This window comes from Gracilinanus agilis, chromosome 2 (genome assembly GCF_016433145.1).
Source record: "Gracilinanus agilis isolate LMUSP501 chromosome 2, AgileGrace, whole genome shotgun sequence".
Taxonomy (NCBI): domain Eukaryota; kingdom Metazoa; phylum Chordata; class Mammalia; order Didelphimorphia; family Didelphidae; genus Gracilinanus; species Gracilinanus agilis.
In genome coordinates, this window is record NC_058131.1 from 670,047,429 (window position 1) to 670,071,391 (window position 23,963).

The 23,963-nt window shown below is 35.2% G+C and overlaps 1 protein-coding gene across 2 annotated transcripts in view; it reads right to left on the bottom strand.

The window, feature by feature from the left end:
• Window positions 1–23,963, bottom strand: part of ADK (adenosine kinase) — a 599,089-nt gene that overhangs the window by 158,654 nt on the left and 416,472 nt on the right. For both annotated transcript variants that reach the window (XM_044659050.1, XM_044659053.1), the window contains exon 7: window positions 7,260–7,430. In XM_044659050.1, the coding sequence (XP_044514985.1) occupies window positions 7,260–7,430 (171 nt within the window). The remainder of the gene's footprint in view (window positions 1–7,259; window positions 7,431–23,963) is intronic.

Consider the following 23,963-nt stretch of genomic DNA (forward strand, 5'->3'; position numbering starts at 1 on the left):
CTGGAAAATCATTTATATATAATTTTTACTCTTTGAAGATGTCAGGAAAATATGTCTACACATTCCAATTAAAATGAGTGCATTGATAAAGGCTGGCCAATTGGCAATTAGGGACATGAGAGGAGACTACCCATCATTACAACTAAAAGCTATGCCACAGTTTTTAACTGAGAAGTTTTTATTTTATCATTGTAGAGAGGCATGAGGAACTATTAGTAAGAAGAACATCTTTTCTTTCTTTTTCTTTTAAAAGAAAGAAAGACTTAAATGAAGATTTTCAGGCCACTTTGTGTAAACTAAGGGAGTCTATTTTCTAGAACATTATTTAATACTCTGTAAAACTGAAAGCAGACTCTACCACCTTGGGATGACTGTTAGATACAGTAAAAATGATATAGGATTGTTTTGTATTTGCAGACAGAGACACTCATTCATTAAATCTCAAGAACCATGGTGGCAGAGTCATTATTAAAACCAGTGTTGCTGCTTTTTCAAATGCACCAATATGTCAAGTATCCTCCTTTCTTTTTTAGCTTCCCATAGGGCATCCCTATCCCAATAAGATTGGTGTTGTGCTAAGTGTAATTGCACAAGTCAGTTCACAAGGCCCTAATTAATTTTTTCATAAACTATACATTAAAGAAAAGCGAAAGCATCACTCAAAGAAGTAATCATTTGGGTATCCTTGAACAGTGCTACTGATGTATATTGGTCCTTTTTTGAGGTTACAACGGCTTTCAATGGTTTTTCTGCAAGAAGATTTCCCATATTAAATAAATGGGAATGCTGCCAGAAAAAGGACAGATGAACTAGGGCCACACATCATCTTTACAACATGGATTAATTTGTGAAATTCATTGTACCAATTCCATAAGAAGAGGGATTCTATCCAACCTATCACTCTCCATTTACTTGGAACACTTAAAGTTAATTCCTCTTTCCAATTTCAACCATATTTTATTAGTCAAACTACTTAAAAGTGCATTGTAAGGTGAACTTTCACTGAGGAATTAAGCACTAACTCGTGACAAAGCAGTTATTATCATGAGATAATTGACCTTATTTGAGACTTAAGCATCCTGAGGCAAAGTTGAGTGTACTTAATCCAGGCAGGTTAATTATCTAGTGATTACAGTGCTTTGAAAGGTATTACTGCTAAGAACCATTTACAAAATGAGACTGCTAAAAAAACTTCTTAATTTAATAAAAATTAAAGGCAAGGAAAATAATCAAGTTCCCTAGTCATGTATTACTGGGTAATGACTGCAGAGCTGCTTTCCCTTCTTGCCATCAATGGAAATATAATTCCCTGTAGGTATGCTAAAAGTCCTTCAGGAAATTTATTATCTGGGCATCTACTTGGGAAGCGGGTGACTTGTGGCAAAGTACATTTGACTGAGAATTACAGATGGAAGACACAAATCAAAGACCCAAGTCTGTTTTTCCTAATCTTTGTACTTTGTTCAAGTATGATTGATTACTATAGCTTAATCTAGAGTAACCAATCATTAATTCAGAGGATGACTGAGACCATCACTCTAATTCAATTCCACAGGCATTAATTGGGCAGCTATTATGGATATGGTGGCCACATGTTATTCTTACATGATAATCTAAGGATTGAGTAATTTTGTAGTGCCTGGATATTGTTTGTGATCTAGATAGGATATAAAAGAGTATGCTACTTAATATATAGCAAATGTTCAAATTTGATAAACATTAAGAATAGAGTCCACCAATTTTCTCTCAGGCTACCTCAGATTTGACTTGGAGTATTACCAACCAAAATTCTCTCCATGCTCTGAAGTTCCCTACGAAAGACAGCTTTTCCAACTTGGGCAACCTAAAAAGATCATAGGAGAGATGCTGGCAAAAACAGGAGAGATAGGGATAGATGCTGTGTCATCTTTGAAGTTCAGAAGAGACAAAACAATAGAAAAGAATGATCTAACTAAAAAGTAAATATGAGAAGACAATAAATAATTTTTAATAATTTAATAATAATTTAAAAATAAGACAATGATTTGCTAATACATAATAAAGCTAAGCAATGATTTTCTAGATTTTGGACTTTTGGAGTAAATGATTACTTGGCATGGTGAAATTTTGAAGTTGGAAATAACTTAAAGTCATCTTATACAACTTCATTTTACAGATGAGGAAACAGGTTTAAATATAGGCATTCACATAAAACTGTATAGTTAATTAGTGGCATATCAGAATCCGTGTCACCTAATTCCTTTTCACAATATCATGTTTACTTCTCACCTCTGTAAGCCTGAAATTTAAATTTAATTACTTTATTAAAGAGATCTTAAGGATCAATGGAAAACTGTTCTGAATTTTTAAAAATGCCAAAAATGGGTACATTTCTATTTTAACGTTTTTTGATATCATTTTGATATCTAAAAAAAAAAAGCACACACATCTTATCCAATAGTTCCTTCAGAAACCAAATAAACAATTGAACAATGACATATGTACAGAGGGAGGGGGGAGAGAAAAGGGATGGGAAAGATCCTGAATCAGGTAATCAAGGAAAAATATTCTAAATAAACAAATAAATAAAAAACAAACAAGTAAAATTGACTGCCCAACATATTAACAGTTTGCTGTGCCAGCATATTAGACCAGTTTATCTTTGCAAGAATATAAAGTTAAAATGAAATGTTGTCTAGAATTGCCCAATTCATTCAACTTCTAAGCACTGGGAACTGTGCTAAGCTCTGGTAATAAAAAGAAGAGCAAACAGTCCTTACTCCCAGGAAACTACCATTTTAATGGAGGAGCTAACAAAAAATAACTATATGCAACACATATTCTGGAGGAGTGTCAAGTCAATAAGCATTGATGTGTCAGACAGTGGGGACAGGAAGACCCCCTTAGAAGGAAGGAACTGACAGTGGGGAAGCCCAGAGCAGATCTTGTGCAGGAGGTGGGATTTGAGCTCCTTCTTGGAAAGGTGAGGAGAGCCCTACAGGCACAAGGGGCAGCCCAGGCAAAACATGGCCTGAGTGCTGGGGGAACATCAGGAAGGAGGCTAGGGAAGCCAGAGGGTAGCATGTGTGGAGGGGAATGAGGTATTAGGCTGGAAAAGTGAAAAGAGGGCAAGCTGGGAAAGGTTTCACATGCCAATAGGAGAATTTTATATCTCATCTTGGAGATAAGAGGAAGGAACTTTTCTGAGTCCAGAGTGGCATGGTTGGACCTGCACTGTAGAAAGATAACTGGCAGGTGAGTGGAGCAGGGACCCGAGGAAGCAACGACCATAGACAAGAAGGGATAGGGGTCTGCACTTGGGGGTGGGGCCCGCATAAACAGAGGAAAGGGGGCTCACATGTGAGAGGCTGCAAAGGTGGAAGTGACAAGATCTGACAACAGACTGTATACGGGAGGTGAATGGGCCTAAGGAGAGCAGGCTAACACTGAGGTACAAGCCTACTGACTGGGAGGAAAGCGGTAGCCTCAATAATAATAGTTAGAAAGTCAGGAAGAGAAGTTAACAACTTGAAGATTTGGGCCTTTATTTGCTTTTTATAACCAGGATATTTACCTAAAACACCTTTGATAACAGTTGAACTAACAAGGCAAGGTCAGCAATACTTCTGTGTTCTGATTAATAACATCATTATGCCTTATTAGCACCACTACTCTGTGGCATTCCTTAAGATAAAGGTTCATGAGGCACAATGTTTCTCATCGTGAGGTTAGCAGATAGTGTCTAGAATACATAGTAAACCATGACCACTGATATTTAACATTCTGGGGCAAGGCAGGGGGAGGAGAGATGGCAAGGTAGACTAAGTGGAAGGAAAAGGAAGAGCAATGTAGGGAAGGAAATATCAGGTTCTGTTATAACTCAAATCTTTAAATAATTATGCTACGTATTACAAAATGGAGCTTTTACAACTGTATCTAAGACAAACCTAAAGAGATGAGCAAAACAAGAGGATGTGATTTTGGAAAACGTATTGACTTGATATAAGATACGTCACAAGGGAAGCTGAAGATTTAAGAATCATCACATTTTAAGTATAGAAGACATTTAGGGATCATATAAGATCTAATGCCCCACTTTAAAGGGAGCTGGGACCCATTGAGGGCAAACTGGCTGCCTCATGGTCACAGGCAGGTACCAACATGGCAACTAGGTACTTTGCAGAATGCTGTATCACCTCTCATATATATATGAACTATGAAACATACAAAAAATATATACAACCCAATTATTTATCTGAAATAATGAAAGTGGTCCAGTCTGATTTAGTAAAAACTTTTGAAAAATCTGTGTGAAAAGAAATTCAGCTTTAATATTTTTAGAGATCAGTCTGAAAACTCAGGTACAAATGGGTACCAATAAACAAAATGAAGATGTTTATTAGGAATTTGTAACAGGCTAATATCTCATAAACCCAGAGTTTTTACATGGGGGCTTCATCACAGCATACACCATGAGCTCATGAAGGTTATGCAGTGGAGAGATGGAAGATGTTAGGTTCTTCTAATGCTGGATTTCATAAATGTATATTAAACCAAAATGGCTGGATTAAAGAGTTGGAAAATTTCACATGAAAAAATAGCAAAGAAATAAAAAACTCTCATCAGATTTTAGTCTAGAGGTAGAAGACTTTGGTGGGCGATGAGATTTAGCAAAAAAGTGAGTTGGATTTGGGAGTGGAAGGACACTGATCATTTGTTTTATATGGAATAAATTACAATATCTTTGAGCATCACCTTCTTCATCTACAAAATGAGGGGCTTAGATTAAAGTCTGGGTCTAGAAACCAGGATTCCATGACCCCTTACCCACCAGGAATTTCTTTTTTTCTTCCCCTTTTTAAATTTAGAATATTTTTCCATAGTTACATGATTCATGATCTCCCCTGCCCCACTCTTTCCTCTCCCCCTGAAGCCAATAACTCCAATGAGTTATACATGTATCATTGTTCAAAACCTATTTCTATGTTATTCATATTTGCAGTAGAGTGATCCTTTAACATCAAAACCCTAATCATATCCCTATCGCACTACATAATTGATCATATATTTTTCTATTGCATTTCTACTCCCACAATTCTTTCTCTGGACATGGATAGTGTTCTTTCTCATAAGTCCCTCAAAAATGTCCTGGATCACTGCATTGCTGCTAGTAGAGAAGTTCATTACATTCAATTGTACCACAGTGTATCAGTCTCAGTGTATAAGGTTCTCCTGGTTCTGCTCCTTTCATTCTGCATCAATTCCTGGAGGTCATTCCAGTTCACATGGAATTGCTCCAGTTCATTATTCCTTTGAGCACAATAATATTCCATCACCATCAGATACCACAATGTGTTCAGCCATTCCCCAATCGAGGCACAACCCCTCATTTTCCAATTTTTTGCCACCACAAAAAGTGTGGCTATGAATATTTTTGTACAAGTCTTTTTTCTTCTTATCTCTTTGGGGTACAAACCCAGCAGTGGTATGGCTGAGTCAAAGGGCAGGCATTTTTTAAAAGCCTTTTGGGCATAGTTCCAAATTGCCCTCCAGAATGGTTGGATCAATTCACAACTCCACCAGCAGTGTATTAGTGTCCCAATTTAGCCACATCCCCTGCAACATTTATCATTTTCCTTTGCTGTCATATTGGCCAATTTGCCACTACCAGGAATTTCTTAAAAATTTACAATAAACAGCTACATCTTTTCAGTTCTTCCTTTAAGAACATCTTGGATTCATCTCCTTCTCTCCACTTAAAGCTCTGATCTCCTAATCACTTCTTTCTTGAACTCCTAGAATATCCTTCACCTAATCTTCCTACTCACCAGTCCATCTTCCACACAGCTGGTATTGCTAAAACACAGGTCTGACTTCTTGGGAACCCTTCCTTCTCAAAAGTCTTCAGAGGTTCCCTATTGCCTTCAGGATAAAATACAGAAAAAACTGCCTGGCTTTTAAAGTTTACAAAATCAGGCTCCCAACTATGTTTCTAGTTTTATCTGCCTTGATTCTCCTTTTAACACTCTCTGTCTTGGACAATTTGGCCTGCAAGACCTGGTTCCATAGACATGGCTTTTTCATTTCCTTAAATGCTTTTGTATAGGTGGCCCCTCATGTCTGAAATACAGATATCCCTTTCACATAACAGGGGTTAGGGACTCAGCACCCCTGTGATCTAGAAAATGCATGTAAATTTTTTTTGGCTCTCCCTTCATAGAGAAGAAGTCTGAATTTTTTCTTTTCCTCTTATGGGGTGTTTACAGTACCTTATTGTAATATTAGGGTTAAGTACCAGTATCCTTTCCATATCAAAATGTCAAACTTTTAACTTTTTATCTATTTTAACTTTTAAAAAGAAATTGTCTATGATATTGAAAGAAAAAATAACTTAATATTATATAACGCCATATATATGTTTTATGTATTTCTGAGTTTCCAAACTTTTCCTGAGTCATTTGTTGACATTCTTATGTTGTCTGCAGATTCCACAAAACTTCCCTCAAAATCCCCATTTAATTTCTTATGCAAACACAATATATTGAAGCCATGATGGGGAAAGTTGTGACATGGAAGTAATATCTTGTATTTAATTCTTCCCCTCACTTTCAACTCAGAGGATGTCTGTTTGTCTTCTAAGAAGAGGTCAAGGGTTGTTCTTAACATGAAGTTTTTCCTGTTCTCTTACAATTGTTTGGGCTCTCACCCTATTGAAATTACTTTGTATAAACTGAAAAAAAAAATTGGGAGGGTATTCTGAATTTGACAAATACAAACTAAAATGGGGATTTCCACATTCCTAATATATATAGCAATACATATATATGTCTATATTTATATAGACATATACATATAAATGAATGAGAAAAGTAAAGATAATTAGGCATAAAACTGCAGATCTCTGTTACTTCTCTGTTAGCTTTTAAAAATTTTTGCCTGTTTAAATATAGCAGACTATAAGCCCCTTAAGGACAATTTGGTTTCATTTTTGTATCATTAGCACATTGTAGAATGCCTTGTACATAGCTGACACTTAATATGTTTCGTAAATTAAATTGAAAGAAGAAAAGTATATATAATTTTTTACTAAGGGCTCATGAAACAGAATACATGTTGAATATTTTGAAGTGGAAAAGATGAAATCAGGGCAAATTCATTCACCACAGCATATCTATGAATAATTACATTTTTTGGAAAGAAGTTAGCATTTATTAACATAACAAGAATTTTGAAGGCCAACTTAAAAAACAAACGAATGTAATTAAAAAAAGATAACTTACAGTTTCATTTCCAAAAAGGATGTCAACATAAGGCATAACTTTCATCATAGGTTCCTTGAACAACTGGCTAATAAATGGTGCAGAAAGATTCAAAGTGAAGATCTTATTACTTTCAGAAGCTTGGCGAGCTATTTTTAATATAGACTCAGGTGAAACTGTAAGAAAAAAGCCCTGTAGATTGAAAAAAAAAAGCAGGGAAAAAAAATTAGAAACCACACCTTTAAGAATGTCACTTCTAATAAGTGAATGAACCATCAGACTTACAAAGCCATACAAAACACAAAACATGTAAAAATCTCACTACAAAGTAATTATAGACAAGTTAAAGTAGTGTAGGAATAAAAAATGATTAAATATTCTAGCTATTTTTTAAATTAAAGGATTTAATAACAAAAATGAGAGGGAAAGGGATTCTTTCAGTCAGGTGAGCAGAGCACAGAGCCAGAGACCCACACTTTAACCAAAGCAAAGCCCAAAAAGAGTCCCGCAGTGGGGGGGTCTCAGCCAAATTTATCTCCCAAGCCCCTGTACGTCAAATGAGAATGTACTTAAAAGGATGCTGGGAATGTAGCTCAGGTATGGCAAATTTTCCACTTGCACAGTAAGCAGTAGATTTTGACACCTGAATACTGTTTGTTTGGGCAAAATCTTTCCATGATAAAGATTCACAGCACAAAACCTTTCTTATTTACTATATTGGTTAAAATGTGGCTGAGATTCAAAGTGTTTGTTTGAAATACAAGAAACATTAAAGCCTTTAATGTTCAATTCAAAACAGCAGATACCTACCAATTTCAAAATTAGAAAGATAATAAGGATAACTCATGGAGCCAACCATTTGGGTCAACCAAACTTGAAAAAGCTTTTTTACTCTATTTTGTGGGTCAGTAACTAGGAAACTAGAGATAGGAGACCACCCTTATTAAAGGTTCTCTATCAAAGATTCTGAGGCAAGATGAGATAAGGATGGGATATTATGCTAACCAGGAAGAACTGGGTTTAAGCGCTGCCTCTCATACATTCTAGTTCTGTGACTAGAGACAAATCCTTAAACTCCCAGAACCCCAGGTAACACACTAAAAATATAAGCCGAAGAGCAATTACTAATCTGAACTGGTAGAGGGAGTTTCCTTACTGTGAATTCCCTAATACTTTGAAATCATAGGTATGCACCAACCCTCCCAAGGAAAAAAAAATAAGACAACAGTGAAGTCTAAGGAACACTAAACTGAATATTATTTGATGTAAACAGCCTTCTATACCTCAATGTGCCTTTGAATCCAGAAAGGCAACAAATATGCCACAGCCACAAAAATAATCAACAAATATTATTTAGTACTGACTATAGAGAGAGCACAAAAATATGCAATGGTAAAGATTCAATTCAAAAAACATTTATTAAGTGGCTTATTCCAACTCCTCCTGAAGCTCAGAGCTTCATAGGGAGCCAGGATATAGTAATAAATAGCTACAATAGAAAATATTACATAAGAAACCCATTAATGCAGGGCCTTATGTGATATGAGGGGATGAAGCAAGGTTTCAAAGTAGATGGCGTTTGTGGTGGGGCACATTATGGATGGTATCAGATTAGCAAAGTTGACGAATGCACAGTTGGTAGAACTGTGACCAGGCCCAGCTATTCTGGAAAGCAATGTGGAACAATGGCCCAGAAATTATTAAGCTGAATATACCGTTTGATGTAGAGATACCACTACAGCCCTAGACTCCAAAGAGATCAAAGAAGGAATAAAAAGGTCCATACATACACAAATATTTATAGCAGCTCTTTTTCTGATAGCAAAAAACAGGAAACTAATGACTGACCATCAATTGGAGAATGGATGCACAATTATGGTATCTGCATGTGATGGATTATTACTTGTGCGATCAGAAATTACAAAGGGAATGTTTTTAGAGAAACCAAGAAAGACTTGTTTGAACTGATGCAGAATGAAATAAGCAGAAACCAGAGAACAATTTATATAATTATAACATTTTAAAGACAGACAGCTTTGAAAGACTTAAGAATCTCTGAGCTGATTAGCTAGGATTCCAGAGGGTCAATATTGAGATGCTTCTTATGTTGGATGCAGCATATGTATGGTTGATACTTTTTTTTTGGATGTGGTCAATGTGGAAATTACATTTTACATGCCTGTGAGTATTTATTTCAAGGATTTTATTTTTCTTTCTTTTTCAGTGGGAGAGAGGTAAGACGATCATAGATTTTTGTTAACTGAAAAAATAAAATTTTTACAAGTAAGTGATGACTAGTAATTAAATAGGGAAAGGAGGTCAGGAAGACATTCTAGTCACATGGAATAGCACAAACCAAGACAAAGAGTGAGGAAAGCTCAGAATGCATCTGTTAAAAGGGACAGTAGTGTGGTTGGGCTGGAGCATGGACTTCATGGGCAATGGTGAAAATACCCCAAGTTAACTCTTCCTAGTAAACAAGTAAGAGCTACTGAAGAAACATGAACAAAGTAATGACATGACCAGAGTTAAGAGCAGGCCAGAGGATAAATGAGGGGAGGAGAGTAGCAGAAGACACAGGAGACCTTATAAGGGGGCTACTGAAACAATCCGGACATGTGCAAAGGGGGTCCTATACTAAGATAGGGGGATTGGGAACAGAAAACAGTAGCAAGATAATGGAAAATTTATGGTGACAGGATTAAGAGATTTAGGAAACTACCTAGATATGAAACATAAAGGAGACAGGCAATGGGACATGATGAATGGTGCTGGATATGTGTCAGGAAAGCTTGAGTTCAAATCCTACCTTTGCTGCCTACCTACCTTTGCTAGCTGTGTGACTATGAGAAGTCATATAACTTCTCTATCTGTAAAATGGGGCAAAAAATAACTAGCCATTTATGAGGGTGTCTAGTGAGACAATATAGACTTTGTAACCTTTAAAGCACTCCATAAATTCCAAGTATCATCATTACCACCACTATTACTGTTATTAATTAGGAAAAAATACCTCCTGCCATTTCTTTGAAGAAATGGAGGATTATGGGTATGGAACATTGTATATAATGTCAAACTTTTTCCTATGTCTGAACTTTCTTTTCCCCTATTTTTTATTTGTTGTTATTAAAGATGATTCTCTGGGAAGAAGGAAAACATAGGGAAATGAAGGTGATGTAGAGGCAGCTAAGTGGCTCAGTGGTTCGACAGCCAGGCCTTAAAACCAGAGATTCTTAGTTCAAATCTAGTCTCAGACACTTCCTAGCTGGGTGACTCTGGAGAAGGCACTTAACCCCAACTGCCTAGCCCTTATTTGTCTTTTGCCTTGGAACCAATACTTAGTATTGATTGTAAGACAAAAAAGATAAGAATTTTGATAAAAAGAAACGTAGGTGACATAAAAGTAAAAGAGATCAATAAAGTTTATTTTTTTTTAAAGGAGAGAAAAGAGTCAAAGATAAATCTGTGCTTACAAACATGAAAGGCAGGTTGATGATTGATATTATGACAAATGATAAATTCAGAAGGAGGAACAAGCTCCAGAGGAAAGATAATAGCTAAGGTAGGTACATACTGAATCTGAGCTGCTGGTACAGACATGCAAGGTGGAGATGTTCACCATGCTGGCAGTTCCTAATCTGAGTTTGAAGTTTAGATGTCAGGACTAGAGATGAGGATGAAAGATGAAGAAGACTATTGAAGTGTTCATTGAAGTAACAGGAGTAAATGAGATTCTTGAGGAAGGAGATTTGAAGAGAAGAGATATGAATAGATCCTTGAATAACAACCCATATATTAATGAACTGAGAAGAGAATGAAAAGTTAAAAAAATGGTTGGAGAAGGAACAGCTGAAGAGATAATAAGAGTAACTGTTCAGGGTGGTATTTAGGAAACCAAAGCAATAGGAACTAGTAGAAGGTAGAACTGAGAGTAGAAGGTAGAACTGAGAGTTACAAGAAGGTCAGGGATGATGAAATCTGAAAGGGTGGGTAGGAGAGGAAATTGGGTTTGGCAATTAGGAGGTCATTTTAATGCTTTGGAGAATATTTTAATAGTGATAAATATAGAAGGACTTTGGTTTCTTCTCTGTTAAGATAGAGTCAATTTCATTTTTTGTGATATACCCAATTAAGTTCCCAAAATCAAATAAAAAGTGGTAGGAGGCAGGGGAGCAATTCTTTTAAAATGTCAATGAAATAGTCTATTGATGATCAAAGTATTGAAGTAGGAAGAATAAGATTAACTTTGTTATTTAGAAGCTTTACTTTTCTGCATTATAGAGTGCATTCATATGGAGAAGCCATTTGTACCAGTCCTTTGAAAGATTGGTCTCACAAATACCAAGAAATTGACAACAGATTTTTATAATGAAAATAGTATTCGTAACCTATGCCAATTTAACATTATTTCTAACAATCATTAAGAAAGTTCTTTATTGCTATTGTATATAATCTCATTTTATCATGATAGTCACAATCTATCCCATAATTTATCTAAAGTGAGTTTAGAGATTCTTAAAAGAGTAATGGTCATAGCAATCAAACTATTTAAAAAGTGTTTTGTCCCCTAGTCCACCAAATATCATGTCACTTGAAAACAACAAGCAAACAAGCTGCTTCCTTTGCTATTTTGGTAACTTGCAGAATTAAAGTGAACAGTTTATATAACATCTTGTCTCCATAGTAATATGTACTGACTTTTAGTGTTTCATCTAATGAGCAGAGTTTAAAGCTTTTTTTTCTTAAAAAAAAAAAAAAAAAAAAAAAAAAAGTTCCAGCATAAAATAAAAACCTTCCAGAGCTAGCACACTGCCAGCTGTGGATAAACCACAGATAGCTGTGGAGTGGTCTACATAAATAGTAACCTGGTCAAATAATTAGGCTTCTCACCAATTTTAGACTGAAAACTTGATCTGTGCTAAAATCCATCTGATTGTAATTTAAGGTGCAGAACATTATTCCCCTGGAGAGTAACACTGGCAAGAGTTCCAAGATATGCGTTTCTGTGTATTTTTCTTTAAAATATGCCACAAGGGTATTATGATGCAGATAATGTGACATGCATTTTGGTTCTCAGTAGTGAAGGCCATGAACTTACAAAAACAACAGGCTTTTTAAAAAAGAAGAAAATTTACAATTTAAATTCAACCCATTTTGACTTATCTCTTATTTTTTAAGTAAATATTCAGTATTCAAATATTTTGAGATTTATATAACACTATATTGGAAAGACTTTAAAAACTGATGTCAACCATAATTTTCTTTGATATATCTAGTCTTACTAAACTGCATGTTCCAGACTACAGGAAAATTCAAAATAAAACAATAAAAGGAATGCGATATTATTGGAAAAAGAAGTGCCAAGTCTGTGGCTAAAATATTCTAGTCATTCTGAGATCTTATTAGTGGTCTTACCCCTTAGTATTTAGGAAAGAATTTTGTTTAACTGAGCATTCTTAGGAAACAGTCAAAAAAGGAGAATGATTTGGATCTAGACAAAATTATCCATGCCACACTTTTGGGTATGCTGATAAAAACAAGAGCAATCCAGATTCCATTAGCTGGATAAAAGTAAGAATTATAATTATATATGAATACAATTCCAGTTTATCAGTGAAGTGAGTCACTGCCAAAAGGTAACTTCATCAGAACCCTGTAAGGGGCAAAGAAAGACAAAGTTCACATAGGATAACATTCCCTACAGATTTTTCCACAATAGTTTCCTAGATCATCCTATAAAGGGATGCCAAAAATCAAGTGATAAATTGCAATTTGATAATAGAAAAAGAAGTCACTTTCCCCTGCAATAGCATCTATCATATCAATGTTGTAGATTTAGTTCAGAATTTACTTTAGATGTGATCATTTGTAAGTTGGTCTGCATCAGTATTCTTCATGGTTAGATACATTTTCTCTTCTCTTCTCTTCTCTTCTCTTCTCTTCTCTTCTCTTCTCTTCTCTTCTCTTCTCTTCTCTTCTCTTCTCTTCTCTTCTCTTCTCTTCTCTTCTCTTCTCTCTCTCTCTCTCTCTCTCTCTCTCTCTCTCTCTCTCTCTCTCTCTCTTAATTCTTACCTTCTGTCTTAGAATTGACTGTGTATGGGATCCAAGGCAGAAGTACGGTAAAGGCTAGGCAATGAGGGTTAAGTGACTTGCCCAGGGTCACACAGCTAGGAAGTGTCTGAGGCCAATTTCAAACCCAAGACCTCCCATCTGTAGGCCTGGTTCTCAATCCACTGAGCTACCCAGCTGCCCATCAAATACATTTCCAAATATCTTCTTGGTGTTACATGGTGGGTGGAGATAAAGCCTCCAAGTCAGGAAAATGTGGGTTTGGCTATGTGTCCCTGTACAAATAATTCACTTAACCTCTCAGTGATCCAGGAAACTCTTTAAGACTACCAGGATCACTTATTGTAAGGATGATCAAATGAGAAAGACTTAGTTACTCTGATCAAGGTAACAAGATGAAAACACTATCTTTTTCTAGAGAGAAAACTGATTAACTCTGAATGCAAATTGAAGCATACCTTTTTCAACTTTATTTTTCTTTTTGTTGTCTATGTTTTCTTTTTTGCTAATATAGAAATGTGTTTTGTATGACTTCACAAGTAAAATTGATTTCAAATTGCTTGTCTTTTCAAGGAGGGGATTGAGGACAAGGGAAGAGTGAATTTGGAAGTAATATTTTTTTAAAAGGATTGTTCAAAAAAATTTTACATGTAATTGTGAAATATTTAAGGAAATAAAACATATTTTTAAAAAAGGCTATCAGGTGCAGAATAAGCACAACTCTATTAGTAGATGTTTACTCAATGGAAATAACTTTTATTAATAAAATCATGAGTCTTGATTTACCCTCTTTGTGTACTACCTACCCCAAAAAAAAATGAAGAGGAAAACTGATGCCTTGATAATTACAACTCTTTACAGTAAATCTCCCGATATATGAGCAATTATGAGTAGATAATAGCCATATGACAAATAACATGTGTGTCTACTAAGTGCCATATCAAAAGAAGCAAAAACAAAACCAAAAAAAAAAACCCAAACCCAACCTCCCCAAACCATCAGGCTTCTTTTTGTGTAGAGAAGGAATGCCCTATGGCTCTGAAAAATATTCCATTTGGCTTAAAAAATAAAATTTCTGACTAAAATCAAGAAGATAAACATTGCTTACAGAAAGTGAAGAACCCTGGTCAGGGAAATGTGAGGGCAGAAATAGCACCAAATTGCTCTGTGTGGCTTACTGTGTGCAGATAGAAGACTGAAGGGGGACCAGCTGAGTGTGGGATTAGTGATTTTTTAAGGAAAAAAAAAACCCACACAAATAACCATTCACAGAAGCAAAAGGAAACATAAAGAAGGCTGTGTCATACCAGGAAAATATTTGGAAAACTGTGAGACAACCCCAGGGCCCCACTCCTCCTCAGGCAGGCAGGGATGGGGGCTGAGAGCGCCAGATGCCGGTGCCTCAAGATGTGCCACTATTGTCTGTTCCAAAGAAACTAATTAGCTTGTTTTCCATACCACAACTAAGGTGCCATAGTAACACTAGCCAGAGACTGAGGTTGAGAAGAGGAATACATTAGGAAACAAAGGAAGAATAATAAACCCAACCACACATTGCATGTCTTTCTCTTAATGCGCTTTAAATGTTTTGTGAATGGATAACCTGTGTCCCCTCCTTTCACATGGCAGAAAAAAACATTTCCTGGTAGGAAAGAGGAAATAATCAAGGCTAGGTGTAGGCATCATAACTGTTAATAGAAAAACAAGGTGATCTTTAAAAATTATTATGGCATAGAGGTAATTAAAAGAAGTATTTATCATTACAGTATTACCATACATAACACCACATCAATAACAGCTATAGAAGCAGTAAATAATGGATATAAGACAAAGTATTCTCAAGTATTTTAAAAGGGATCTAACTTCTGATTGAAACAAATAAATGCTTGGATAGGAGAAAAAAACATTTCTCTACATTTTCCTACCTATGTAGACTTTGCCTCATTTAAGTCTATTCATTAACCTATATGGAAAATGAACCTTTTAAGAAGAGGTTCTCAGGATTTTTGAAACTGGCAGTCACATTCACTTTTAAAAAATTTAATAGAATTATAGAGTTGAAAAGGAGTCCTCAGAGATTACCTAGTTCTATCTGTTAACTAAATAAAAAGTCCCTCTGAGAAGTGGCATCCCAACCCAGTCGCTTCTATATCTACTATGAAGAGGAATCTATGATTTCATGAGAGGGTTTAGTTCATTCCTTATTATGATAGCTGTAATTGGCCCTTACATCATGTAGATCTATGACCTATAATGTTAAGTATAAACTTGCCTCTCTGTAACTTTTGCACATTGCTTCCAATTCTGCCCTCTCTGGTCAAGAAAAAAAAAAGAAAAGAAAGAAAAAAAGAAATATTTCACTACAATTTTCATTTTCTCATCTATTAGCCTAAGTGGATACTCAGTTTTAGCTTGCAGAATTGTAAAAGTTCATCATGATTCCACTTTTAAAAAAAATCAAGGCACTTTGTTTTTTGAGTTTTGAATAACTAGTTTGTAATTTTGCTGAAACCACAGACCTAGATTTTGGAATTAATATTGTTGTGAGGAAGATTAGATTAGGTATTGATTAGGTATTGATTAGGTATTAAGTACATAGCAGGAAGGAGCTGGAGCTGGGAATTACAGGTTGGAATGAAGGAGCAGGAAGAGGTGACTTGGCTTTGAGAAGGGACTCCATGAGGGGTTAACACAAACTGTGGTTAGCCCTGGGAGCACTCAGAGTAAAAGGACATCTTGCATCCTGATTTTCCCTGGGATCCTGTGTGGTGTGGCATCTAGCAAAAAGGACAAGATCTACAGAGCCAAGGGAGGAGGAGAAGTTTGAGTTCTGGTGGACAGTGCTTCAAGCAAAACCCTCACTACTTGGTACCTGAGACAACTTTGACTCCTGGCATCCAGAGATCACCAGTGGATTGCAGTGAGAATCCCAAAGCCACAAAAGCCCCTAAGCTGTACTCAAGCCTGGCAGGTTCCAGGTCTGAGACAGAGACTTCATTTACAGCTCCTTGGGCCCTGTTAATTTAGATCACTTAAGAGTAGAATAAGTCCTCCCATTGCCCTGTGGTTTTATCCTTTAGATTTTAAGTATAGAAATCCCTTTCCCACCTTTTAGTCAAACATAATTAAAGCTGTTAAGTCCCTTTTACCTTGTCAGCCTGCTACTATACTCTGGCCTAGTGGAAGCTAAGTGACAGTTAAGATCAACTGCCATTCCTGTAGGAATCCAGTAAACTCTGGTCTTTCCATAGTCTCTCATAAATCCCAGTGTGTGTGTTCCCACAAACCACTTAGTTTATTTCTAATATCCCAGGTGACCCCATTACCTTACTTATATTTTCCACAATATTCAATTTTTAAAAAATGTGGCCTCAACACTGAGTTCACTAATTTGGAAATGGCTTATTATTCATACTTTCATGGTTCATGGATATGTCTCATTAGAGTCTTAATTTAATAATAATACTTTTGCTTTTTTGTCTCCACAAACTTTACTATTTAACTGAAAAACTAAGAGTATTTGACTAAAACCATCAATAGCAGAAAAAAGAGGATCACAGATTTTGAGAGTTACAAAGAACCTCAGCAACCACCTGGTCTTAGTGATACATGAAAAGAATCCCTGCTATCACATGCCCCACAAGTTTTTCTTCAATCTCTACTTGAAGATTTCTAAGGAGTAAGAACCCATATTTCTCAGGGTAGCCCATTCTTACTGTTAAAAAGTTTTCACTAACACCAAATGTAAATTTATCTTTCAGTAATTTCCACCTGTTGTCCTTGGTTTTGAGTTCTGGGCCAAATATCCTATTTAAAACACAATATTCTATATCCATTTTAATTCATTTTATAGTTCCAAAGTCCAACTAAGCTTTGATTGTAGAATGTCATTCAGTTTCCAGATAAACAGCCTCAGCTTTCACCTTGATAGTTTTATACTCATTGTTGTTTGCCTGAAGACTGAGGTATTTGTAAACATTGTCTTCATTCAGTGGCTCAATATGTACTTTGAATTTGAGCTCAAAACAGTTATTTATTCTTCTGAAATATGTATTAAAAATTTTAGACTTATTGAGTCTGAATGACATTTGGAAATCACTGAGGAAAATTTCCACAAGACAAAGTAGCTGTTAAATATGCTGAGTAAAGATACACAACTCAATGTCATCTAATAAGTGATTACTATGATGCTTAAGGTATGATTATATCTTTAACTTGAACACTATCCTCCATTCAATTCAAGAATGATGGTAATGGGTTCAAAGCTGGGCATGTCCATATTGTCTCACTGAAATGTACAACATTTAAAGTAAATTGTTCTTGACATTATTGTGTGGGTGTCATGCTATATAAAGAAGGGTTTTCCATATGGACACCAAACACTTGAGTGTTTTCACTATGCTTGAATTTGTTTTATGCATCTGAACTACATGAATAAGCCATAAGTAAGGAACTGGGTCAAAAAGTTTTGTGAATAATCAATAAAGGTCGTATAAATGCTATGGCTCTTTTGGATGGCTTGTTCAGTAATTACTGTCTCAATAGTGAGCTTTATATCCCTGATATTTTTTGCCCTTTTTGCTCCTGTCAATATATTGCTTTTCATAGTACATAAATATTTACTCCTTTTGGAGTAAAACAAGCTGTGAATGCTCTCTAGAAGGTACACACACATATAATTGATCTATATCAATTGCATTCTCATCTTTTGGTTTTAAAAGTGTAATGTCTTCAGTAGGATCAGCCTTGAATCAGAGGAACTTGTTGAAATATTTTGCTAGTAATTAATGTGTTACTGTGAAGCATAAATAAATAATTATGGATCTATCCTGACTTGCTGGTCTCCCATTTATAGAGAAGGTAGGATTTCAGCCATTTCTCTTGAAATAATTCATCAATGGTTCATTATATTAATAGTAACAAATTTTCTGTTTCACATTTGATCCAGGTTATATTTTTATTATGTTGGCTTTCTTTTGATTAAATAAACAACTTTCATTTATTTATTTAAATAAACAATCAGAAAATTTCCACACCCTCCTTTGGGGATTCTTTATGTGCATTAATTTATATTTTAAGACTATATAGTATAGTTTGAAATTGATAGAAAATTGTTTATTTTCTTCTCTGTGTTGTTTTGCTTCCTTGTACAACCTTTGACTTTGACTTTTAATATTTCATTAAGGGTACAAAGAATTTCTGATATAAATTCATTTTCTGGAATCCATTCTATAATTTTTATTGCTTTGTTGCCTTTAATCAGATAATAAATTATTCATATTTTCTACTTCAATAATGACAAGATAATGATGTAATCTTCCATTGTGTTTCTGCATGTCTTCAACAGTTTTCAGGAACCATTTTGGCCATGATAGTATTTTATATCTGTCCTTAAGAGTGGCATACACACACACACACACACACACACACACACACACACACACACACAGGCATCCTTCTTTAATGTATTAATGCCTATTAAAAATACCACTATATGCAAGTCTTGAAGTATTTTTTACACTGTCAAATATTGTGCTTAAATGAATTCATTAATAATGGTTATAGCAGAAAGTAGATTTTTTTGAATTACTTTTAATTTGGTAGAGTTGGTCTATTAGTGGGGCACAAAAATAGTTTTAAAAAGATCTATTTTAAGTGTACCCAAACTTTTTTCAAAATCGTGGGAGATAATAGCATTATTTTTGTACTGTTTTGTTAGTAGGTTATACTTCTTTCGTTTGTTGTAAGCACAATTTTTTGAATATTTTCCCATAGTTACATATTTCATGTTCTTTCCCTCTCCCCCAAATCCCTCTAACCCCACTTGGCCGACGCACAATTCCACTGGGTTTTACATGTATCATTGATTAAGCTCTAATTCCATATTATTCATAGTTGGGCTAGAGTTACCATTTAGTGTCTTCATCCCCAATAATATCCCCATCAGCCCATGTGTTCAAGCAGTTGCTTTTCTTCTGTGCTTCTCCTCCCACAGTTCTTCCTCTGAATGTGGCTGGTTTTCATTCTCATAAGTCCCTCAGCCTTTCTCTGAATCCTTGCATTGCTGCTAGTAGATAAGTCGGTTATGTTCGAGGGTACCACAGTGTATCAGTTTCTGTGTACAATGTTCTCCTGGTTCTGCTCCTTTTGCTCTGCATCAATTCCTGGAGGTCATTCCAGTTCACATGGAATTCCTCCAGTTCTTTATTCCCTTGAGCACAATAGTATTCCATCACCAACAGATACCACAATTTGTTCAGCCATTCTCCAATCAAAGGACATTCTCCCATTTTCCTAAGCACAAAGTTTGGATTCCTTCAGATTTTTTAGTTTTCCATCTTTAAATTTAAGCAACTAATCAATTCTTCATATATTCTGATCTACTCTGGTTATGAAGTTATGTATTATTCCCCCACAGTGATTTGCAATATGTTGTGATATTACTAGGAGTTGAAGATATCACTGAGAAAAAAGTAAAATAGAATCCTTATAACTCATTAAATTTGCTTTCAATTTTGTTATGAAAAATACAGTACTGATGCATTATAAAAAGATTCATATCACCATTCTATTTTATGTGCGTGTGTGGTTTGCTTTCTATGGCAATGCCTTTCCATGGCAGTGCCTTTTGCCTACAAATATTTCTACAAGTTGAGCTCTTAGTACGTCTGATGTATTTCAATATATTATGTCTTCTAATAACGGAATTGAAGGAGTGTTGCTTGTACCTCTGTTTTCTAAGTTAAATCAATCTTAGTGGATCTGAACAGGGTCAGGTTACAATCTGCCATATGCCATCCTGCCTATTTAATTAATTCAAAGGGGTAATTCTATTTTCACTCACTTCTAATCTCTGTGTTGGTATTTAGTTATATAACGTCAGATTATGCTTGACATGATTTACAATTTTTTAAAATTATTCTCTTAGTTTTATATTGTATTAATGTATAATTAAAGAATTAAAAAGTAAAATATGGTATAGCAAAAACTCTTTGGCAAAGTAGGACATATAAGTAAGTGTTGGCATAAGAAATTAAAATAGGGTCCAACCTCCTCAATAAAAACTAACCCAAACCACAAAATAAAAAATATTCTAAGCTAAAGGAAAAGGTCTAGTCAAAGAAACAAGCAAAAAAAAAAGTGTTCCAATGGATAAATACTTTGGATTAAGTAAAAGTAAAGATATGTCATATGAAAGAATAAGAAATTAACATTAACAATGCCTGTAAAGAAAATTATGGAGAACCTAACATGATAAGGAAAGAACTGTCACTAGAAGAAAAAAGAGAAACAAAGCTAAGAAGAAGAAAAACCCAATAATAAAGTAGTGAGACTAGAAATCTTCTATGATTTCCTATAGCTGATAATCTATGATATTGTGAATTCCTTAATTCTAGTGCCCTTCCTCTGTTGATTATCTCCAATTTATTGTAAATTGGTGTTATATATTCATAGTTGATTGCATATTGTCTCCCCCATTAGACTATGAGCTTCTTGAGAGCAGACTCTGTCTTTTGACTTTCTTTAATCTTTAGGGTTAAGAAAAGTGGTTGAAACACAGAGTTTAAAAAAATATTTATTTGCTAATTTGGAATTATGTGGGGATAAGTGACATAAATAAAAATGAGAATTCTTCAAAGAGAAAAAAATTTGAACTGCTAGAAGTAAAAAAGGAAATGAGGCAGAATAACCACCAAGATAAATTTAGAACAGTAACATTAAAAATGATGGAATTAGAGGATGGAGGTTGGTGAAGTAAGCTAAAATCACCAAATATCATCCTTCCTGAAAAAAATGTTAAGAAAGAATTTGAATACCATATTTCAGGAAATATAAAAACAAATATGAGCAAAAAAAAAATGAGAATATTTTCTTGATTCCTAAAGAATCAAGGAACAGATTACAGACTGGTAGTATTCAAATGATATCATCAGAGCTAAATTCCAGATTCAACTTTCTCAGATATACTGAACCTCATAAGACAATTATAAAAGTCATGCGGCAAGTTACTAAGAAGAAGTACATCATATATCTAAAAAAAAAAGTAGCACAGAATTTTCTACTTAGGGCAGCAGAACATAGTAAAAGAGAGCCCCAGAATTGCAGTCAAAGGCTCTGCTCTGTTACTTCCTAACCTTTGTGACCTTAGAAAAGTAACTTTGCTTCTTTGTCCTCAGTTGACTAATCTGTAAAATTTAGGATTTGAAGTCAGAGAACAATGGTTCAATTCCAAGCTTGATGACTTACTACCTTGGGTCTTAGTTTCTATATCTATAAAATAATGGAAGGATTTGAATAGATGTTCTCTGAGGTACCTTCCAGCTTTAGATCTATGAATATAAACACAAATAATAATCATTATTATAACTAACATTTATACAGAATTTTCTATAAGCTAGGAACTATGCTAAGTACTTTATAGTTATTATTTCATTTGAACCTCATAAGACTGTGAGGTAAGTGCTATTTTATTATCCCCATTTTATTCTCTTGTTTGAATTGTGTCTGACTCTTCACAACCCATCTGAGTTTTTTTTTGGCAAAGATACTGCAGTGTTTTGCCATTTCCTTCTTCAGCTCATTTTACACGGTGAGGTTACTTGCCCAAGGTCACACAGCTTGTTAAGTATTTGAGATCAAATTTGAACTTGGGACTTCTGACTCCAAACCTGGAACCCTACCTATTTGAAGCCACCTAGGTGCTTTATCAAAATAATCTTTCGCCTATTTTCTTATACAAGTGTGCTCTTCCATAACTGCTACAAAAAAAAAAAAAAAAAAAAAAAAAAGCAGAGGCTCAGCTTGTGAATCAGAAACCCTACAGGAACAAAATGAGGAGAGTCTGTGTAAAAATCATAATTTCCACCAAAAACAATTCATATCAATATCATAGAAATCAAACAATGATGTCTAGTAAAAGAAGTATAATATGGTTTGTTGAAAATCAAAGGAAAATGGATCTTGCCCATCTCAATCTCATTAACTACCCAGCAACTCTGAAAATACTCTTCCAAAAGAAAAGACAATCTTTTGGATGTCCATAAAAACTTTGGTTATCCCAAAAGACGAAACCAAAAGAGGTAAGGCCTCTGAAACACAAATTACTCATGGGGAAGAAATTTTCCTCTCTGGAAGATAAATGAACTTGAAAACTACTAATGCCTACACAAAGGCTAGATTTAAATTCTGATAGCAAACAACAATAGGCTAGTTCTGACCAACCAGACACCAGGAATATAGAAATTATTAATGTAATTGGATGAAAATAACCTATGTGGGTGGGGAATGGGCAAGACAACAAACCAGCCACATCTCAGACTCAACTAATAAATACTTCAAGACATTCCGCAGGAAGAAAACAAAGCAGTGTCAGGATTGTTTTGGTTAATGATTAAAGAGCAATAAAAGGCAGAGGGTAGTGAAAACACATTTCTAAAAGTATATGTAGGGAGCAATTGGGTAGCTCAGTGGATTGAGAGTCAGGCCTAGAGATGGGAGGTCCTAGGTTCAAATTCGGCCTCAGACACTTCCCAGCTGTGTGACCCTGGGCAAGTCACTTGACCCCCATTGCCCATCCTTACCACTCTTCCACCTATGAGCCAAAACACAGAAGTTAAGGGCTTAAAATAAATAAATAAATAAAAGTATATGTAGGAGTTTGTAGGCAGCCTGGGAGAAGACAAAAACAAATTTCTAGGTGGAGGTAAAGTGTCAGAGAAAGAGAGCTTCAGTATTGTGGTACACTGCAAAGAGTCATCATTTGCATCCTATTTGTTGTGTTCAGTCTTGTTATATGAGGGCATTTGGCAATAATCTCATACTATTAAAGATGGATTTAAAATCTCAGTCCAGCAGTCTAAGCACAAATGTCAAAAGTCCCTTATCTATCTTCTTGCAAATGGGTGTTCCTTCTTAGTTGCTGCTAAGAGCTCATCCTCACCTTATGGACCATAAGCCCTAGAAGATGGCAAGAGTCTACATAACAATTATAATCTCTGTCTTTGAGGAAGAAAAACAATTCATTGAGGATTGTTGGGATGTGCCAATGATTAGATAACAGGGCGGAGAAATTTATCTGCACACTGTAATCCCCAAGCATAATAAAGACTGAAGTTTTTGTGTTTTTAAAATTCAATCACAACCATGGGATGTGTTTGGGCCCCATAAACCAGCCAAATGTGAAGTGAAAGTAAAATATAGCATACCTGCTTAGTCACAATGGTAACACACTACAGGGATTAAGCCATTTTCAATTTAGGAATGGGAGTGTTTATTGGCAAAACAATATTGATGCAATAAACACTCTCTATCTTTGTTCTCCATAAAAGTGACACAAATAGAGTTGGATTTCTTTATTCTCATGTAAAATCTAAGTTACATTTAAAACATCAATATGAATCCAAAGGAACCAGAGCAGTGTTTAGCAGTAGAAGGGTAAGGGGTCAAGCTCACTATGTGCCACATACTATTGTGAGGAAGATTAGTTAGTTAATTAAGTATTAAGGATGTACCTAGCAGGAAGGAGCTGGAGCTGGAGAATTCTAAGATAGAATGAAGGAGCAGGAAGAAAGTGCTTGTGCCCTGAGAGAGAGAAAGACTCCATTAAGGGTTGACAAAAACTGTTGTTAGCCCTGGGAGATGTCAGAGCAAAGGACA